The sequence below is a fragment of the Giraffa tippelskirchi genome, chromosome 10 (assembly GCF_054371585.1).
Source record: "Giraffa tippelskirchi isolate mGirTip1 chromosome 10, T2T-mGirTip1v1.2.pri, whole genome shotgun sequence".
In the NCBI taxonomy this organism is placed as follows: Eukaryota; Metazoa; Chordata; class Mammalia; order Artiodactyla; family Giraffidae; genus Giraffa; species Giraffa tippelskirchi.
The window spans coordinates 161,466,925-161,485,020 of NC_137284.1; the positions used below are offsets into that span (position 1 = coordinate 161,466,925).

At 50.3% G+C, this 18,096-nt stretch overlaps 1 protein-coding gene across 7 annotated transcripts in view; it reads right to left on the minus strand.

The window, feature by feature from the left end:
• Positions 1 to 5,915: 5,915 nt before the first annotated feature.
• ESYT2 (extended synaptotagmin 2) overlaps positions 5,916 to 18,096 on the minus strand; it is an 83,644-nt gene continuing 71,463 nt past the window's right edge. For all 7 annotated transcript variants that reach the window (XM_081535571.1, XM_081535570.1, XM_081535568.1 and 4 more), the window contains 9 exons: positions 17,044 to 17,118; positions 16,159 to 16,245; positions 14,316 to 14,465; positions 12,775 to 13,160; positions 11,708 to 11,806; positions 10,194 to 10,325; positions 9,182 to 9,287; positions 8,809 to 8,858; positions 5,916 to 8,718 (listed from right to left, as the gene is read on the minus strand). In XM_081535571.1, coding sequence (XP_081391697.1) covers positions 8,673 to 8,718; positions 8,809 to 8,858; positions 9,182 to 9,287; positions 10,194 to 10,325; positions 11,708 to 11,806; positions 12,775 to 13,160; positions 14,316 to 14,465; positions 16,159 to 16,245; positions 17,044 to 17,118 — 1,131 coding nt within the window. In that variant the 3' untranslated portion in view covers positions 5,916 to 8,672. The remainder of the gene's footprint in view (positions 8,719 to 8,808; positions 8,859 to 9,181; positions 9,288 to 10,193; positions 10,326 to 11,707; positions 11,807 to 12,774; positions 13,161 to 14,315; positions 14,466 to 16,158; positions 16,246 to 17,043; positions 17,119 to 18,096) is intronic.

Below are 18,096 nucleotides of genomic sequence, written 5' to 3' on the forward strand. Positions count from 1 at the left end.
CCTCCCGTGGAGCACGCTTTGTCAGAACTCTTCCCTGTGACCCGTCCGTCTTGGGTGGCCCTGCGCGGCACGGCTCAGAGCTTCACTGAGTTACCCAAGCCCTTTCACCACGACAAGGCAGTGATTCACGAAGGGGGTCTTCTCTGACATCAGTGCAATTAAATTCATAACCAACACCAGAAGGTGGGGGAAGCATGCTTGGAAACTTAAAAAATCTTCTGTGTAACTCCCTGAATAAAGAGTAAGTCTCAGTGTAAGTTAGAAAACATCCAGATCGAGATGAAAGCACGTGCTTAGCGAAACTTGGGAGGGGAAGCAGAGCAGTGTGTAGGGCGAAACTTCCAGCATTAAATGCATTTAATTGTCTTAAAAGAAGGATGGAAAATAAGCTTGATGTTCAACTCTGTAAACCAAGGTAGGCAGAAGGGAGGCAAGAGCAGAATTTAATATAAAGAAAACAACTGACATAATAAAATAATATCTTTACAAAACTAATCAGCTTCCTTGGTGGCTCAGAGTAAAGAATCCATCTGTGATGCAGGAGACCCAGGCTCGATCCCTGGGTCAGGAAGACCCCCTGGAGAAAGGAATGCCACCCACTCCAGTGTCCTTGCCTGAAGAATCCCATGAACCGAAGAGCCTGGGTGGGTTACAGTCCACGGGGTTGCAGAGTCAGACACAACCGAGCAGTTAACACTTTCACTGTCTTTTTTTCTTCTTCACAAAACTAATAAGATAAATGGATTTCTAATCAAGAAAAAAGTAGAAGGTAAACAGAAACAATGTTGTTAGGAAATTAAAAGGAGCTGCAACTACAAATATAATAGAGATTCATAAGAAATTGTTTTCCAATAAATTGGAAAGCATGAGGTAGATAGTCTGCAAAACTGATTTGATGAAAAATTGAAAATAAACTAATACCACATGTTAAAATGAATGGTAATCAAATTCTTCCTGAAAGGCATCAGGCTCAGAAATTTTTATAGGCAAATTTCACCAAAGTGTTAAGAAACAGGTGATCACTCTCTTATGCAAACTTACCTTTTCAGAGACCAGAAGAGAAGGGAAGTCTCGCTCTCAGGCCCATGTTATCAAATAACCCTAAGCACACGAGTCTCGCCTTAGGCTCTGCTCTCAAGGAGATCCAGGCTGGACCCTGAGTGTGAGAAGGACGCCTTGGAGAAGCCAAACATGCTCACGTATACTTATACACAGGCACACAAAGTGAATAGATATGCAGAAACCATACACATATGCAACACAACAAGCACATATCCATATACTTGTGTGCACACACGTGTAAACACACAAGGCAGGTGTGTGCACAGTCAGCATGCACACACAACACACACGTGTCCGCTCGTGCGCGCACCGGCAATTCCCACGCGCTCTTGCCTGCAGACACAGGCACACATGTGCAGTTTGCCCGTGAAGACAGGCTGTCCCCTCACGGCCTCGCGTGCCGGCTTGTATGAGTACTGGACGTGATTAAATGTTACCAAGCGATGGGTAGCATTATAAGCAGTTGGCCTTTTACATTTGGAAAAAGTCAACAAGATACTTCAGAGGTTTATACTTTCAAAGAGGGGTAATATGTGTGTACAACCAAATTTCCCCAAAGCTATTTTCTGTACTCTTTAAAGAACAGATAGACCTGGCTCCTCGTGTTAGGGGCATTCACACACTTGGGAGGGCGTGAGGGACAATCCGGGCAAGATTTTGGAAAAACTGTTCCATAAAAAATGATCCAAGAAGCTCTTGGTGTTATGTTTCATTTAAGTTATGCTCAAGTGTTCACCAATAAAGAGCTCAGCCTCTCAAGCTGAGTTGAAGCAGCTTGCAAAATTGCAGGCGAATGAAAGGAAATCTTGGGTTATTTGATATGAAATATTAGCGTGAAAACGAAAGTAAAGTCCAAGAAAAGAAAACCCGTCTCCATCACATGGAGGTGGGCTTGCACACAGAACGGAGGGCTGCGCATTTACTTTTTTACATATTTAGAAAACTGCCATGAACTGCTTGCCTTTCACCTTGGGGACAAATCCAGCCCTGCAGCTGGCAGCAGTGAAATGACCCAGAACCTGTGAGGACCAGCCTCCCCCACACTGTCGGATTCTAGAGACGCTTCTAGAAAAGCATGTGTCTCGTGTGCAACTGTCCCGCGGGGGACCAGGGACGGGGACCAGCCTGGAGACCGAGCGCTGCGATGTGTGGCCCATGACTGCGTCCTCCTGGCTGGTGCAGAAAACCCTCCTGGGGTTGCCACGGTGCTGCCCGGCCTGCCCACGGGCCCTCCTCTGCAGTGACTTCGAGGAGAATCCACCAGGCCGCAGAAGGCAGGCGCTGCCCGGGGGCGTATGGCCCAGGGCCCGCAGGGAGCTCATGGAGGGCCCGCGGGCCAGGGTGGGCATCCCGAAGGGCACCTGTGGGCGGGGGCACCTGAGTGCTGTTGGTCACCACATGTGCAGCACCCGGCAGCCGGTCTGTGAAAATTCAGGGCACAGCCATTAGGGCTTCTGCACATTTCTCTTACACCGCGATGAATGAAAGCAGTCGTTACAAACTGTGGGCTACTTGTGCGGCGGGGACGGTCCTCCGCCTCTCAGCCAGGCCTGGCGGGGCCGCGGGGAGCGGCCCTCGGAGGCCCCCGGCCCGGGCCTAGGCAGGCCGCGGGCAGCAGATGGCGCCCGTGGGGCCGCTGCTCGGGGGGCCTGCAGCCAGTGCCGAGCTGGGGACACGGCGGCTGCCCCCCGCCCGCTCACGCCAGACACCTTCCCACGGACCCCACGACTCGGCCCCTTCGTCCCGCTCGCTCGCCAGGCACGGCTGCAGCCGCTGCTGCCCCCTGGGTCCGCACAGCCGAGGGCGAGACGCGTGCGGGGCCGCGCGGGCGGGTCTGACGGGGGCTCCGCTCTCGCCTCGGCCGCTCCCGGTAGAAACGGGACTGACTCCCAAGGGGATGGCCGGAGGCAGACGTCCGTCCCCGGGTGGCCCTTGCAGGGCAGGTGTAGCGGTGAAGAGAGACTCTGGGGGCTCGCCCCCCTTCCTTCCGGAGGACAGTCTTGCTGGAGATGGGCGCTTGGCACGGTCACCCGCGTCCTGGTCTCTGTGGTTGCGGGTGAGCCACGGGCAGGACCTCATCGCGTCCTTGTGGAAGAGGCCTGAGCCTGACCTCCCTGCTTAGACTGAGCCGCGCCTGCTGGGGCCTCTGCCTCTCCTGTGGGAAGTTTGCTGAGCTTCTTTCACGTGTGATGTTTCCAGCAAACCCGGGCGTTTCCCATCGTCCCGCTCCATGTTCTTCCTGGCCCGTCCCTCCCTGCCCTCTGGGGCGTCACTGAGTGTCCCTTCACGCTGCCCTCTGTGCTCAGAGGGGACGGTCTGGACTCAGCTTCAAGTTTCTGACTCTTCCGTCAACTCGTCTATCGTTGAACTTCAGTGACAGTTACATTTCATGTACTGTATTTCATACTCCAGAATTCTTCTTTCATTCTTTTGATAATTTCTCTTGCCTGCTATTCTCTATTTCGCTGAAAACCACTCTTCACTTTCTGTGAATTCTTTGGATAGTTTTCTTTGAACATACTTACCTAATATCTGATTTAAGGTCTGTGCCTGCTTACACCTGGGCTTCCTGAGGGGCACATTCGATGACTGTTTTTTCCCGTATGTGGCTTATACTATCCTGTTTTTGTGTATGTCTGCTGCTGCTGTTGAAAATTTAAAATAATACAGTGTGGCAACGTTGTTTAAGTAAGAGGCCTCCCCTCGACTCAGATATTTGTCACTGAGTAGCCTTCTTGGATAAATTCTCTAGAAGCCATATTCTTTGTCACACGCTGCCTCTGAAGTCTCCAGTTGGCCAGTTTCGTTAGCTGATGACCGCTCAGAGGTTTCTTTAATACTTTGGACTCATCTCCCAGTATTCTTAGCCTTCCCTGATAGGTCAGCTGGTAAACAATCCACCTGCAACGCGGGAGACTTGGGTTCGATCCCTGGGTGGGGAAGATCCCCTGGCGAAGGGAATGGCTGCCCACTCCAGTGTTCTGGCCTGGAGAATCCCATGGACCGTGCAGTCCGTGGGGTCGCAGAGGCACGGCTGAGTGGCTTTCACTTTCCCGTACTGGGTGAGAGCTGGTGTGTGTGTGGGCGCTGTTTTCAGTGCCCCATCACGTGGTCCTGCCTCGGCCCTCACCCCGCTGACCTCCGGCACAGCTAGAGGTGACCGGCCTAGTCTCACTCGTGGGCGCAGGCGCAGCCGCACAGGAGCACAGCTTCCTAGAAGCCCAGGGGTTCGCGAGGCTTTCCAAGCCTCTGACATCTGTCTCCCAGGGTTTCCTTTAAGATTTCTGAGTCAGTCTCCTGTTGGTCCCAACTGGCCTCACCACCCCAGGGAGCTGCAACGTCAGACAACCGCCACTGACTATTTTCGACATGGTCCCCCAGGACCCAGAGGGGTGGTGCGCCGGGGCGGGCTCCAGGGAGCAGTGGTGCTCCCGGGCGGTCTCCATGGGAGCAGCAGTGCTCCGGGCGGGCTCCGGGGAGCTGAGCCCAATCACGCCGCGCTCCTGATGGGCTGCGGGTCTCACCGCTGGTGTGGCGCCAGGCCTGCTGTAGGATGTTTTCCATTCTGTTTTCTAGTAGCTATTACTGGATAAGACATAGAAATTTCTATGTTTTTATAACTGGTCCTTTATGAAATACTTGCTCAAGGGTTTTCATATGACTTGCTTAGGCTTTTCAGGTTGACAATCTCATATTTGAAAACGACCTTCTTTACCAAGACAAAATTTATAACCTTTTTCTGTCCTTGTTGTATTGCCCAGGATTTCCAGACTAACACAAAAACAGACTTCCTGGTTCAATTACTTCTCAGACAGTTACACTATTGGCTTTTGTCTCAACAGTATTCTTTACTGTGTTCATCAGTATCTTTCTCTTTAGCCATAACAAGACCTGTTGATCGGTGTCTATCTTTCGTTAAATGGAAACTTGTTAGGACAAATTCATGTTATTGTTATTTAAGGTCTGCCAAGTTTATACATCCTTTATTCAGCAGACACCTTTTCATCAACTGTGTGCCAGGAACAGGGCTAAAGTGACTGTTGAGCTCACTGGGAGATAACCTGCCCCGGCCCCACCTGTGAATGACTGTGACATTCCAGAATTTCTTGAGTGGAGAGTAGTGCCTGCTCAAAATTCACATTTGGGGTCTGAAATGACAGACCGCTAACCCTTGTTAGCTCATCCTTGTTTATTGATACGGCAGGAAATATTCCTTCTCACACCACCTGTGAAATGGCTGTAAGGAAATGAAGCCGCCACATCCCCCTGTCCAAGGCTCGCCACTCTAGGAGCTATCTGCAGACACTAGATGGTCTTTTTGCTTTGTTTTCTCACCTCCCACCATGTCTGATACATAAAAGAACCTGGCATCCAAGCCTGGTCCAGATGATTATTTTGAGACGGTAGCCTGCCATCTTGTAGGTCGGCCAGCTCTCTGAATACAGTCATATTCCTTGCCTCGGGGCGTCATCTCCTGGATTTACTGGCCCATCCTGTGGCCAGCAGAGTGACCTGGACTCAGTTACACCGCCTCTAGTGGCTTCCCTCCTTTTGTTCAAACCAGACCCTCTTAACAACTTCTCAGCACTCTGGTTTTAAAGACTTGTTTTTTTCTATTCATGATTATCTTTCAGAAGAGCTGGTTTCAAAACTCAGAGTTTGCGAGAGGCAGAGAAGAGTCAAATTAAAATGGAAACTAAGGAGTAATATCATTGATCTGATATAGTTTTGAAAAGAACAGAATTCACAAATAAGAAATACAAGTACTATACTACATACACTTTTCCAATTGCCTAGTTCCACACTAAAAATTTTACTTCAAAAGACAAAGGAAGAATAAATCACAAGCGAGATAACACAAAAAGTTTTATTGAATAAATACATGCACTGTCATGTAAAATTAGTGGAGCAAAAAGGGCATTTTACAATAAAAAACAAAAACAAAAAACCCTCTGCTGTGTTCCATCTGCAGGGGGTGGTTCAGCTAGAATGGCGTTAAAGCAACAACCGCGTACAAACCACCACTGTTTGCATTTGGCTTCAGTTCCTGACAAAGGGGGGCTGACCCTTGATGAGGATACACTGTGGTGAACTCAGCTGCGAGGCATCTTCTGTTTTAACCTGAAGCAACGCCCCACACTTCATACTCTAAGGCACAGAATAAGCAGTAAAGTAACAATTCAAATTAACGAATGTTAATTTTCCCTCCATTGGTTTGGGTCAAGGTAGAAAAGCTGAAGTTCCCTTTTACCAGATGAAGCAGTTATTCAGAACTGGCGATGAAGGTTCTGAGAACTGAGGGTCCATCGCCAGAATCATGGAGCCCAGGGTCTGGCCTAAAGCTGACTCTCAGCTGCCCCACCAGGACACAAGAGGTTTCCTCTGAACACCCCGTGGGCCATAAAGGCCGAGTCCCGGCCTTCGAGTCATCTCTTCCCTTTACAGAGAATGGTGCTGGCTGCTGGGTCTGTCCAGGCCCCACCGTCCACACAAAGGGTGGGCATCGTGCTAACTGGCTTTGTTTGGGTTTTGCACCTTTCGTGGCATTAATTTTGCCTAATTGCTTAAATAAAGCAATCCATCAAGTAAAGCATGTTGAACAGGTGAAGTGCATGGCCACAAAACCCAAATACTGGGGATGGTGGCAGAAATCATGGGTGTGCTAAATTTCAGTGAGTGTTTCCCTTCTTTTAGAAATTATGCCAGAAGCCCTTCAAAAAACCTGGTTTTGGGGGGAGCAGTGGGTACCTCAAGGCTTGCGGGATCTCATTTCTGACCAAGGGTTAAATCCAGGTCCCTGGCAGTGAAAGCATCTGGTTCTCACCACTGGACCACCCGGGAATTCCCACAACAAACCCAATTTTCAAAAAGTCTCCAATAAATCTAACAGCATGGGCAGGCCACTGGGTTTAGTAATGGCCTGTTTTTCTCCTGCCGCTAAAACACCGAGTCAGGTGTCCCTGTGTGTCACCAGGCTTGCCACGCCCTCCCGCGCTGACAGAGGAGGTGGTCTCATTGGAGCTTCGGAGCAGCTTTAGGGCCCAGGAAGCTGCGAGGCTCCGGGCTCCACCACACCCGCCCGGGGTCAGAGTGTGACGCGGGCCAGAGCTGAGCCCCGAGGGTAGGAGAGGCAGAGGCAGCATCCACAGGCACTTGGGCAGTCAGGCCGCGCGAGTGTCCAGGAGTTTACGCGGGACGCAGGGTGCGGTCTCTAAGCTCAGAGCCGCACTTCCCCCGGTATTTACACAGGGCTGTAGGATGTCCTCATGGCTAAGGAAGTCATCTGCATCCCACAGCTCAGAATAGTTAAAGCTTTCTGCACACGTGCACCGTGTTCAGGGCACGCACAGCTGCCGCAAGGCTATGGAATCTCACCTCCCAGGAGGCTTGGGACCTTTATATACATGGATATAAAACATGTTTTTCCTAATCTAAGAAGAAAAAATACTCCCAAATAAAAGTTGTATAACAACATCCCAATACTGAGGTCAGTCATGGCATGAGGTGAGGAAACCCAGCAGGAGGCTACTGACAGCCTGCGGCTGCCGTTTCGAGACCCCCGAGTCCCCGCGGTGGAGGCGCCTGCCCCGCCCCGTGCGTGGCACACAGACGCGCATGCGCCAGAGGCGGCTTCCCACGTCATTTCCTATCTGCTCACCCCGGCCTATCTCACAGCCTCTGCAGCGACAACCTGAGTTAGTCTTTCTTTTACAGCTGAGAAAACACCGAAAATCCCACAACAGACTAACTGCTAACATTGAAGTATTATATTTCAGGAAAAGGATTATGTATCTGTTCTGTTTCATGAATAAGTTATAACAAGCAACTAAAAATAAACTTAAGACATTCTATTTTATGTAAGAAATGTCAGATTAGTGCACTCTGAACCGTGACAATTCTGGTGATATTTTATGTTGCTCAGTTATGCAACATTTTTCCTAATAAGGGCTACAACTGACTCCTCATAATACATCTTTATATTTATGAAAGTGTAAATATTTTGCATATATTCTTTTACCATTCATAACGAGCAGAAATATACTAGCATTCACTAATCTTTCAGCTTTTCTTTTTAAAAAGAAACACCACAAAATAGGTCACTGAGAACTTTTTCCTGCAAAGACAAAAATGATTATTTGTAATAAGAATTTAATAAGTTTTAGAAGAAAAAAATATATATATTTCCTTGATCCATTCTCTCTGAATTTCAAACCAGCATGTAGAGATCATAAAAAATAGTCTATTTATATAGCATAGTGCACTTCAGTGACATACAAAACAAGGCAGTAATAAGCAGGTCCACACATCGGCTTCCTGGGAGAGACCGCCGACATACAGCTTTACACACACAACAGCTACGTGCACCGTAACAACTGGTGAAATACTAGAGGAAATTTAAACATACAAAACTTAATGCTAATATTGGCCAAATATGCCTAAAATATCAACATTTTATAAAACCATCACGGGGCCAGTAACCAAGTACATGAAATTATAAAAAGAGCATGGGTGCGTCTGCGGGGAGTGCGGGGCAGCGTGGGTGCGTCTGCGGGGTGTGGGGCTTGTTGGTGCAGGGCTGGCGGGTGCAGTGGGGGCTTCTTGGCGGCGGCCTATGTCACCACGTGGGGCCTCGTGCCATCTTCTGTGAGGTCGTACCTGAGACAGGAAGACAGCAGACACGCGGTCACAGGGCCGCGCTCCTGAGTGGACACACGGGCTCTGTGTCTGTCTGTGGGGGACACTCACCACTGGGTCCAGCCTTTGGCGAGCTCTTCAGATGCCAGACCAACCAGCACCTGTGGGTTAGAAAACGCCTACAGAAGTGGTTTCTGGCAACTTGCATTTTGGGTGTCCCGCTTTTCAATTTTTCTACCCTTAAGATCCACCCATGACCTACAGTTGATTATACCCAAGAGGCCCTTCCTGTAGCCAACAGCCTTGATGGGAGGTTATCATGAAGTGTCAGTGGACACAATTCACATCAATATTGACTTACAAACCACTCACAGCAGCTTAGCTGACGTGGATTATCCATGTACATAAATCCAGTCTAAAACGTTCACTTTGGGTCACGTGTTTAATTTTTACAAAACACAGAACTTGTTTTTTTTTAACCTACTTTGCCAAGAAGCCCTTTGTCTTTGGACAGGAAGCCGCCGCTGTTCTTCACAGCCACATCCAAGGTTCTCCTCTGCACGTCCGGCAGTGAAACGCTGAAATCAAAGCTAAAGTGGAAAAAGAAGATCACCCTACACGTCTCCGTGATTTCGCTCTGTTTTACTGTAACTAAAGATGGCATTTTTGTTTATGCGTCCGCTCCAAACATGGTCTTTGTTTCTTTATTGTAGAAGTGACCTCTTTGGCTAGATGTTTAGCCCCGGCCCTTCAGGAAGACTCAGGTTTTTTTCACCCATTATTTCCCAAACACAACAGGAGACTGGAAAGCTGACCCTGTGGCTCCCCGGTGTGGACACAATGCCTGATTCCTGGGGAAAAACCTGGGCTGTGGTGTGAGACACCCGGGGAGTCCAGGCCAGTCCCTCACCTGCAGACTGAGGAGCAAGAGCTCAGAGCTCTGAGTAAAGGAAGACCTCGTGGAGGAGGCAGCTCCTGGCGGCTGAGGCCAGAGGCTGCAGGACAACAGCCTCCGGCAGCCAGGCTGGCAAAGCAGAGGATGAGGCCTGAGGCCTCACAGGGACACGTGGATGTGCTGGTCTTCCCAGAGCGAGCAGCCTAAACCCCAGGTTTGCTGGTGGGTCCCCAAACTTATAGAGGCTGCGGCTGACCAAGACCGAGTGCCTGCCCATTGGTTCGTGACCTCAGTTTAAACGAAGTCACTGGTGTGAAAGCACGGTAAGCAACCAGCACCTTTAACGATGGAATGGGGACCGTATCAGTGGACATCAGCGCCACTCAGCTCACCGTTTCCCCGATGTCGGTGGTGTTTGAGCCACGAGGACGGGGCTCCATCCACACGTGCTCAGGCCAAGGCTGCTGGGGTGTGGCCTGAGGGTTCACGCGGCACTCAAATCTACCAACAAGCCCCCGACTGCTCACAGGAAGGTGTTTTTCACACACACTCTCCCCACAGGCACCACCAGGCCTTCCTCAAACGGCGACCCGGACCGTACCTCTGATCAAACACGGGGTTCAGCGTTTTCTTCGACACGTGTGTTTTCCTCCTTCCCGACCTCCTCTTGTCTGGTAACAAATACAGGCGGACGTAGGGATCGGAGCCATCCTCAGAGAAGGCGATGAGATTTCTGGTAACACAGAGCAGAGGACACTGGGTGTCAGGGTCTAGAGAAATGCCAGTGAGCCCCACACGAGAGCCTACCCCCTCTTTCGCATCTATCCAGGTGCTAGCAGCCCAGGGAGGCGGCGGCCCTCTCCCGTGCTCACGGCTTCCAGTGGCCATGGAGGTGGCCTCAGCCCCATCTCCTGAGCCCAGAGTCTGGGGGACGTTCTGACTCCCTGCTCTGCTGCCAACATGGAAACCACAGCATCACCCTCCACAGCGCTTCACTGGCCCTCCCAGGAAGGGACGTGGTCAGTCTCCCGGGAGGCCCCGGAGAGCGAGGGACACGGTCAGGCTCCCGGGAGGCCCCGGAGAGGGAGGGACGCGGTCAGGCTCCCGGGAGGCCCCGGAGAGGGAGGGACGCGGTCAGGCTCCCGGGAGGCCCCGGAGAGGGAGGGACGCGGTCAGGCTCCCGGGACGCCCCGGAGAGGGAGGGACGCGGTCAGGCTCCCGGGACGCCCCGGAGAGGGAGGGACGCGGTCAGGCTCCCGGGACGCCCCGGAGAGGGAGGGACGCGGTCAGGCTCCCGGGAGGCCCCGGAGAGCGAGAGACGAGGCCGGCCTCCCGGGAGGCCCAGGAGGCCGTGCAGATGCAGTCCCCAGGACCGCTCCCTGGCCTCTGCTCAGGCCGAGGACACCCTCCTCCGCCCTCTGTCCCCCTGAACCCTTCTGTCACAGACACGTGCCCACCTCCTTCACGTGGCTCTTGTCCCCAGACAACTGGGCCACACACACCTAGTATTTAATTCTAGCTGATCTTGAACTCCACGGAGGTTAAGGACATATGTGGTTATTTACCCGCGGAGTCAGCCAACAGCACGTGGTATAGGGTGGTGATATTTAGTACTGAAAAAAATCTACATGTCGGTGTCGCCACACTGCTCAAGCCTACAGTGTTCCAGGCTCAACTGTCCCTGAAGCCACTTCCAACCGCTCACTCATCTCGAGGAGCCTGAAAGCCCAGAGGAGGGTCCTCTGGCCAGCCTGCTGCTCTGGACGCTCTCCCAGGAAGCGCCACGCCAGCAGGAACACAGGAGGTGCTCAGTGAGTAAACACGTGCTGGACCAACTTACGCGTCCACGTGATCGTGCTTCTGAACATCACTGATGTTTCTTCCCTGTTTCCAACACTTTTTTAGAACCCCCCCAATTTTTATATCACCTATTTACACCACAGCTACTAGTGAGACCGACAAGCCACATAAATACCAGTCAGCTCCACACCATCAACACTAATAACCAAACACAAACGGCAGCAGCCCTGCCGCCTCGTGCCTCGTGCTGTGACTCACCGGCAGGAGCCTCAGTCAGAGCCCCGCCCACCTGCCCCGCCCCGCGCGCAGACTCACCGGCAGGAGTGCACGACCACCACCAGCTTGCTCCTCTGCGCGCTGTGCCGGACGGTCAGCTGGACCTGCCCCAGGGGGGACTGCCCCAGGGCGCTGCCACTGCGGAGACACAGCGGGGCGTGAGCTCTGCAGGCGGTGCAGAGGCTGTGAGCACGCGCCTGCCCTCCCACGAGGAGCAGGCAGGAAACCCACGAACGGGAACCCTGTCTGAACGTCTGGGCACAAATGGACCAGCAGGATTCACAGTCCACTCAAGGGTTCAATATAGCCCGATTCCTAAAAACTGGGGCCCACAGTAAAATCGAGACATGGGCGCTCCTTACAGACATCGACTCTCTCTCCTTCTGAGGCTACGTCTACCCGGGCACTGCCCGAATCTGCGCTCCTTTCTTGGAGCCCCTGGACCCAGCCTCCCGGGTCATCTGATGAGGTCACACCCTCCGCCCGTCTCAGGCTGAAGCACAGAGCTCGTGTCTCCTGAGGTCGCGGACGCGAGGGGCGCTCTGCACCGCCTGCCCCACCTCGGCCCCCACGTCATACTGAGCACGGCAGGGCAGCAGAGGAAGCTGCTTCAAAGGGCAAGTCTCTCCTCCCGCTGAGAGGAAAAGGCTCACATCTGAGGCTCAGGCTAACAGCAGACTCTGTCCTTATCTAAGGGGGCCATGGACACACCTGGGAGGCAGGGGTGTGAGGGAGCAATCCACATAAACATCCCCAGACAAAGCGCTGGGCGGTGCGGCGGGTGTGGACCAAGCATGAAAGAGCAGGGCTCGTCCTCAAACAGCACACACACCCCACTGCCACCAGGCCTTTCCACGACCCGGGCTAAGATCCAGCAGATCCACTCCAGACTCTGCCTTCCTGATCTGAGGGTCACCCTACTGTTCTTAAGCTTTAAGTGAGCCAAACACTAGGTACCAGAAAACAGCAGGTTTATCCTGAAAGCCAGAAGCTCAGGGAGCAAAAGGGCCACACTGCCTGAAACCGTCTTGCTTAAGACTGCATCCCCCCCGCGCAGCCCGTGGGCCACACGCCGATTCCCCAAGAGCGAGGGCACGTCTAGTTACTTCTCAAGCTGCCGCAGCCTCTGCCGCAGCTCCTGCGTGGCAATGGGCAGCGAGATGTCCGAGGCGATGCTTGGGGTGGGCTCCTTGACAGAGACGTGGCTGGGGGAGCCGGCGGGGCCCGCCTGGAGGCTGGAGGAGCTCCGGCCAAGGTCCCTCGGGCCCTGCAGGCTGGGCTCCGTGGGCGGGGCTCGCTCCTCCACGCCAGGCCTCTCGCTGCCCCCAACGACCGGCGTGGACGGGGCCGTGCTACTGTCGCCCGAGCCTGGCGACGCAGACATCTGAGACCTGACGGAGACTTTCCTCCCTTCCTTGGACACAGAGGGTCGTTTTACTTGAGCCGAGTGCTGGTGGTCTGGAGGCCTCTCTTGCTTCTCAAGGTGGAGCACCTCGGGGTGAAAACAAACACAGGATGAAAACCGCTGATGCTGGTCATGGGCTCACGTGTGAACAGCTTTACAGATCCTCATTTGCAAAGTTTCTTTAAACCCTGGCACAAAACATTCAAAGTAGTCTACCTATTCAGCTATCCTACCACGTCACAGAAAGTGTAGGACCAGGAGTGTGCAGGTCACCCAACAGTGCAATGTGCTCTGGCCTCCACCAGTGGCCACTCTTGGCACAGTGGTGGCAGCTCTGTGGTGGAAAAGCCCAGGTCATAAACTCCTCCTCCACCGACCCCCATCCCGCCGTCTCACCAGTGGTCACGGAAGGCGAGGCTGCCAGACTCCGAGGGTCGACGTGCAAGCAGGCCCGCCCCGCGTGCTCCTTCCACACCTGCTCTGAGTGTGCACACCCTGAGCGGCCTACCCGTGAACGCCTGGCATCGGGGCTCATCCCGACAGCCTGAAGCCTCTTCCCACCTTTACCAAGTAAAGCTGCAGCAGCCAACACCCCCTGTTCTGTGCTGGCTCCAGGAGTCGGGCTTCCAGAGAAAGAGCTCTATGATTTACAACCGGAGACACTGTGGTTCCGCCTGGAGAGGCTGTGACCAGGCCCAAGGACACTGTTTCTACCACACCCTCCACAGACTGCTGAATTTTTTAAGAAGTTGGTTCTTCATTTTAATTTGCATTTTAAAAATTAGAGAGTTTTAGCAGTTTCCCATATGTTTGCCACTTTTATTTTCAGCATTTCCTTAGGTACTTACAGATGAATCATTGTCTATTTTGGACAAAATTTATTTTTCCTGTAATCTCTACCATCTTGCAGAGTTTTATTAAATTCTCCCTTCTGAATGATTTTTGAAAATTTAACAATAGCTGAAAACTTTATTGATCTAGGTAGCAATACTTACTGGGCCAAAGGATCAAAAAAAAAAAAAAAAAAGACTGGTTGGATTCATCTGACAGTGTGAGGAACAATTCCAGCCTCAACAACCTGGAAACACCGCAGCCATCGGTGTCTGAGCACAAGCCTTGGTCATCGCTCCCCTGAGCTACACAGCCGTCAGCAATCATCTGCACACTCCCCTTGGCCCTGCACCCTGCACTGTGACCCGTCCACCCGGGACCCTTCCCCCAGCCACTCTGGAGACTCAGTACCCTGAGGGCGAGCTTCATCTTCAGCGAGCTGTTGGGACCTGAGTTGCTGAGCTGGAACCGCTGGTTCAGGGTCATGTCCTCGCGGGCGAGCAGCTGGCTGAGAGGGACCCTGAGGTTCCCCAGGGAGCACTGGTGCTGCTCATCTCTCACCTGCCAAAGACACAGCGCTCAGCGCGGGGGCGGAGACACAAAGCGCAGCCCCCCCAGCCACGCGTCCACAGGTGACGCAGGAGGGGCCCTCGGGAGACACAGCACCGTGACAAGGCGCGTCTCAGGGCATCTGTGTCACAGGGCCGGCCACCCCCTCAGCACAGTCGTAATGAGAGTAAGAGAGGCAGAGTCCTGTCCAAAGAATCCACCACAAGAACCCTGAACTCGAGGCAGCGGTCCACACAAATCTGAGGATCAGAACGAAACGCCTTAAGTCCTGCGAAAATGGTGACAATACACATTCCTGGTGTTGTGCCAAGTTTCTACTGGATAAACATAAACACTTGCTTATGGAAAAGACACATTTGTAAGTTTCTTTTAAGCTTTCTATTCAAAATCTACAATAGCTGCTTTAAAGGCATGGCACTATCTGGTTGATGAATAATAACTTTCAGCTTTACCTCTACAATAGGAATTATTCCTGTTAAGATTGTCATGCTACAAATTGTTTAAACAAAAAGAGTACGAACTTTGATGGTTTCATAGACTATACAAAAATGATCAAGTAAGTTAACTACACATGAAAACCTAAAATCCTGACTGCTTATTTTTTAAACTGTAAATACAAAAGCATTTCTAAATGAAATAACTAAGTTTACAGAACTTTAAAAGTTATTGTTGTAAATTCAAGGTCCAGTTACTATAGATTATTTTATGAGTGGGCTTCCCAGGGGGTTCAGTGGGTAAAGAATCTGCCTGGAATGCAGGAGACACGGGTTCAATCCCTGGGTTGTAGTGCAAAAATTATCTTTTAAAATTATTATCTCGTCTTATTCTTTTCTTAAAATTGAAGTATAGTTTATAACATTAATTTCAAGTGTACAAAAGTGATTCAATAATTTTATAGACTAGACTCCATTAAAGTTATTACAAAATAATGGCTCTATTTCTGTGTTGCACGATACATCTTTATTCTTATTTATGATGCAAAAGTTCTTAATACAATTTTAGCAAATTAAATTGGGTGTGTAAAAAGGATACTACATCACAAGTAAGCGGGGTTATTCCCCCAAAAAAGTTTGCTTGCAAGGCTTTCTAATGTTGAAAATCAATAGAGGTTTACAAAATTTAAGATTTGAAAGTCAGTACTGCATTTCACCATATTTACAAACTTCACAAGGAAAAACCACATGATCATCTCAAACACCATGGAAAAGTCTTTGACAATATTCGACATCCACTCATGACAGACGCCTGCAGCAAACCAGCAGAAGCAGAAAGAAACCTCCTCCAACATCAGACTCAGCAACAGGGAAACACCAGGGTGGGCCTCAGGACCTGGAGGAGGCAAAGGGGCCCACTCCGGCCGAGGCCGGGCGGGCAGCGAGGCGAGGGAGGAAGGGAAGCGGCCTGACTGGGAGCGGACAGCAGGCAGCGGCGCCCTGGGTGTCCGCACAGAAGCTACGGAGCAGCACGCACAGCAAGGCTGACAGTGATGCCAAGAGACACACACCAGCTGCAGCGCTAGACACCAGGAACACTCAGCCACAAGTCGAAATTAAAAACTAACCCCTCCTGCCCTGCTGCTAACACTTAAACAGGAACATGTCTGCTGGGTCCATGGTGGCAGTTCTCTGCGTGCTGCGTGATGTGGAGAGAGAAACACATCTGTGTAAACACACAAATAAATTACCTCCACTTCGAGCTCCTGGCGCTTGGGATTGTGAATGAAGAAGGTGAAATTTTCCTCCCACACAGGTTCGTTGGTTTTGTATCGAATCTGAAAAAAATATCCTAAATCAGCTCTAGGATGTCTTCTGTGGACAAGTGCTGCCAGCGCTGCGGATGGAGGCCGAGATGACGCCTGTTTTCTGGGCTGCGCTGTGCTCAGCCGTGTCCGACTCTCTGTGGCCCCATGGACTGTAGCGCGCCAGGCTCCTCTGTCCTTGGGGATTCTTCAGGCAAGGACACTGGAGTGGGTAGCCTACCCCTTCTCCAGCTGGGCTGTGCTACTAGGCGTCAGCTATGGAAGCTGCCGCGTGTCAGGAGGAGGACTGCCAGCAGCTCCCAGCCCAGGTCCCGGCCCCCCCACAGCATGTCCTCTGCATGGAGAGCCCCCACTCCCCTGGCCTGTGGAGTGCTGCTCCTCAGGAAGTTTCTTAAATTAATGGTTAGCAGTCAAAAAAAGGGAGGAATTCCCAAAATGTTTCCTGAACGTAGCACATGTTACAGCAACAGCAATGTCTTCTACTCAATTCGCATTTCTTGAATTTTAAGTACACCGTTGTCTTTTAAACAAAATATTAATAGTGCATTCAAAAGAAACTTAGAAATTTGTCCCATGTCATCTACCCAAGAAATCAAGCAAAAGCATAATGAACATATTCATGTCTTTTTAATGTTATTTTTAAGTGAATATATTTTATTCCAAATTAAGTAGCTCATTATCAAATGATTGATTTGCGACTAAGAGACAAAGACACGGACGTCAACCGTCTCCATACCTGCACCCTCCCCTCCTCAACGGGTGCCTGTGGCAGCGAGGCCACAGGGGCCACCCAGAGGGCCACCACCTTACCTTGCTCTCCTGGGCCTTGTGACCAACTGACATCTGGACAAGAGGGTTTGGGTTGCTGTTTATTTTCTTCCCAGACTATCCAAAAAGAAAAATAGATAAAATCAATCAGCATGTCTTGAAATAGGATTACTAAAAATGGAATTACTGCTTATATTAACAGTCATTTCTATTTATTTCTGATACTTCAGCTACAGGGAGTATCTAGACATGATTTAAGTGGAAAACAATTAATTGCTAAGCACACCCCAAAGCCATAATTGTATCTACATAAATCAATGAAACTTGTATTTGCAAACAATTTTAAAATGTTAAGGTCTTTTACGTTTGAAGCAAGCAACCCTGGACAAATGGAATCTTCTGAAAATCTTTCATGTTAATTCCAGCTCTGAAGACTCAGGTAACAAACTGCACAAAGTGAAACAAATGGAAAGAGAAAAGCACTGGAAGGACAATGTGAGAGCGCTGATTCAGAACAGGTTTTTTGGTTGGAATCTTAAAAATACTAACGTGTCAGAGGCATGTTTTTACATTTTTAATTTAGTATCTTCTGTTTGAACATGTAGCAATCATCAAATCTTGCTTACCAGCTGCTAAGTAATTTTGACTGGAAGAATAGACATCAATCTAAATTGCATTTAAGCAGATACAAATGCAATGAGAAAAATTCAGGAATAAGTTAAAATGGTAAGAAGCATACTTTAGTACAGATAGCTGATAGAAGAATACATAGTAAAATGCAACATATATGAGGTTTATTTGTAACTTAGCCCCACAAGAAGATGCAGTTAAATATTTGTGTTAGTGGAAGTTAATTAGAAGAAAGTCACAAAATGTTTTTAAGTTAAATAATTTTAGAGTCACTCCTCAACACTGCAGCAATGACAGAGGTGTCAAATTTATGATTATTGGAATAAAATATTACTAGCCCAAACCTACTGTGATAATCTAGTTTCTGGTTCATCTTTTTGATGTCAATTAATTCTGCAAAATGAAATAAACACTGTTAAAAAAAAAAACCAAGGCTACAAACTACTGTGGGAGAATACTAATTTC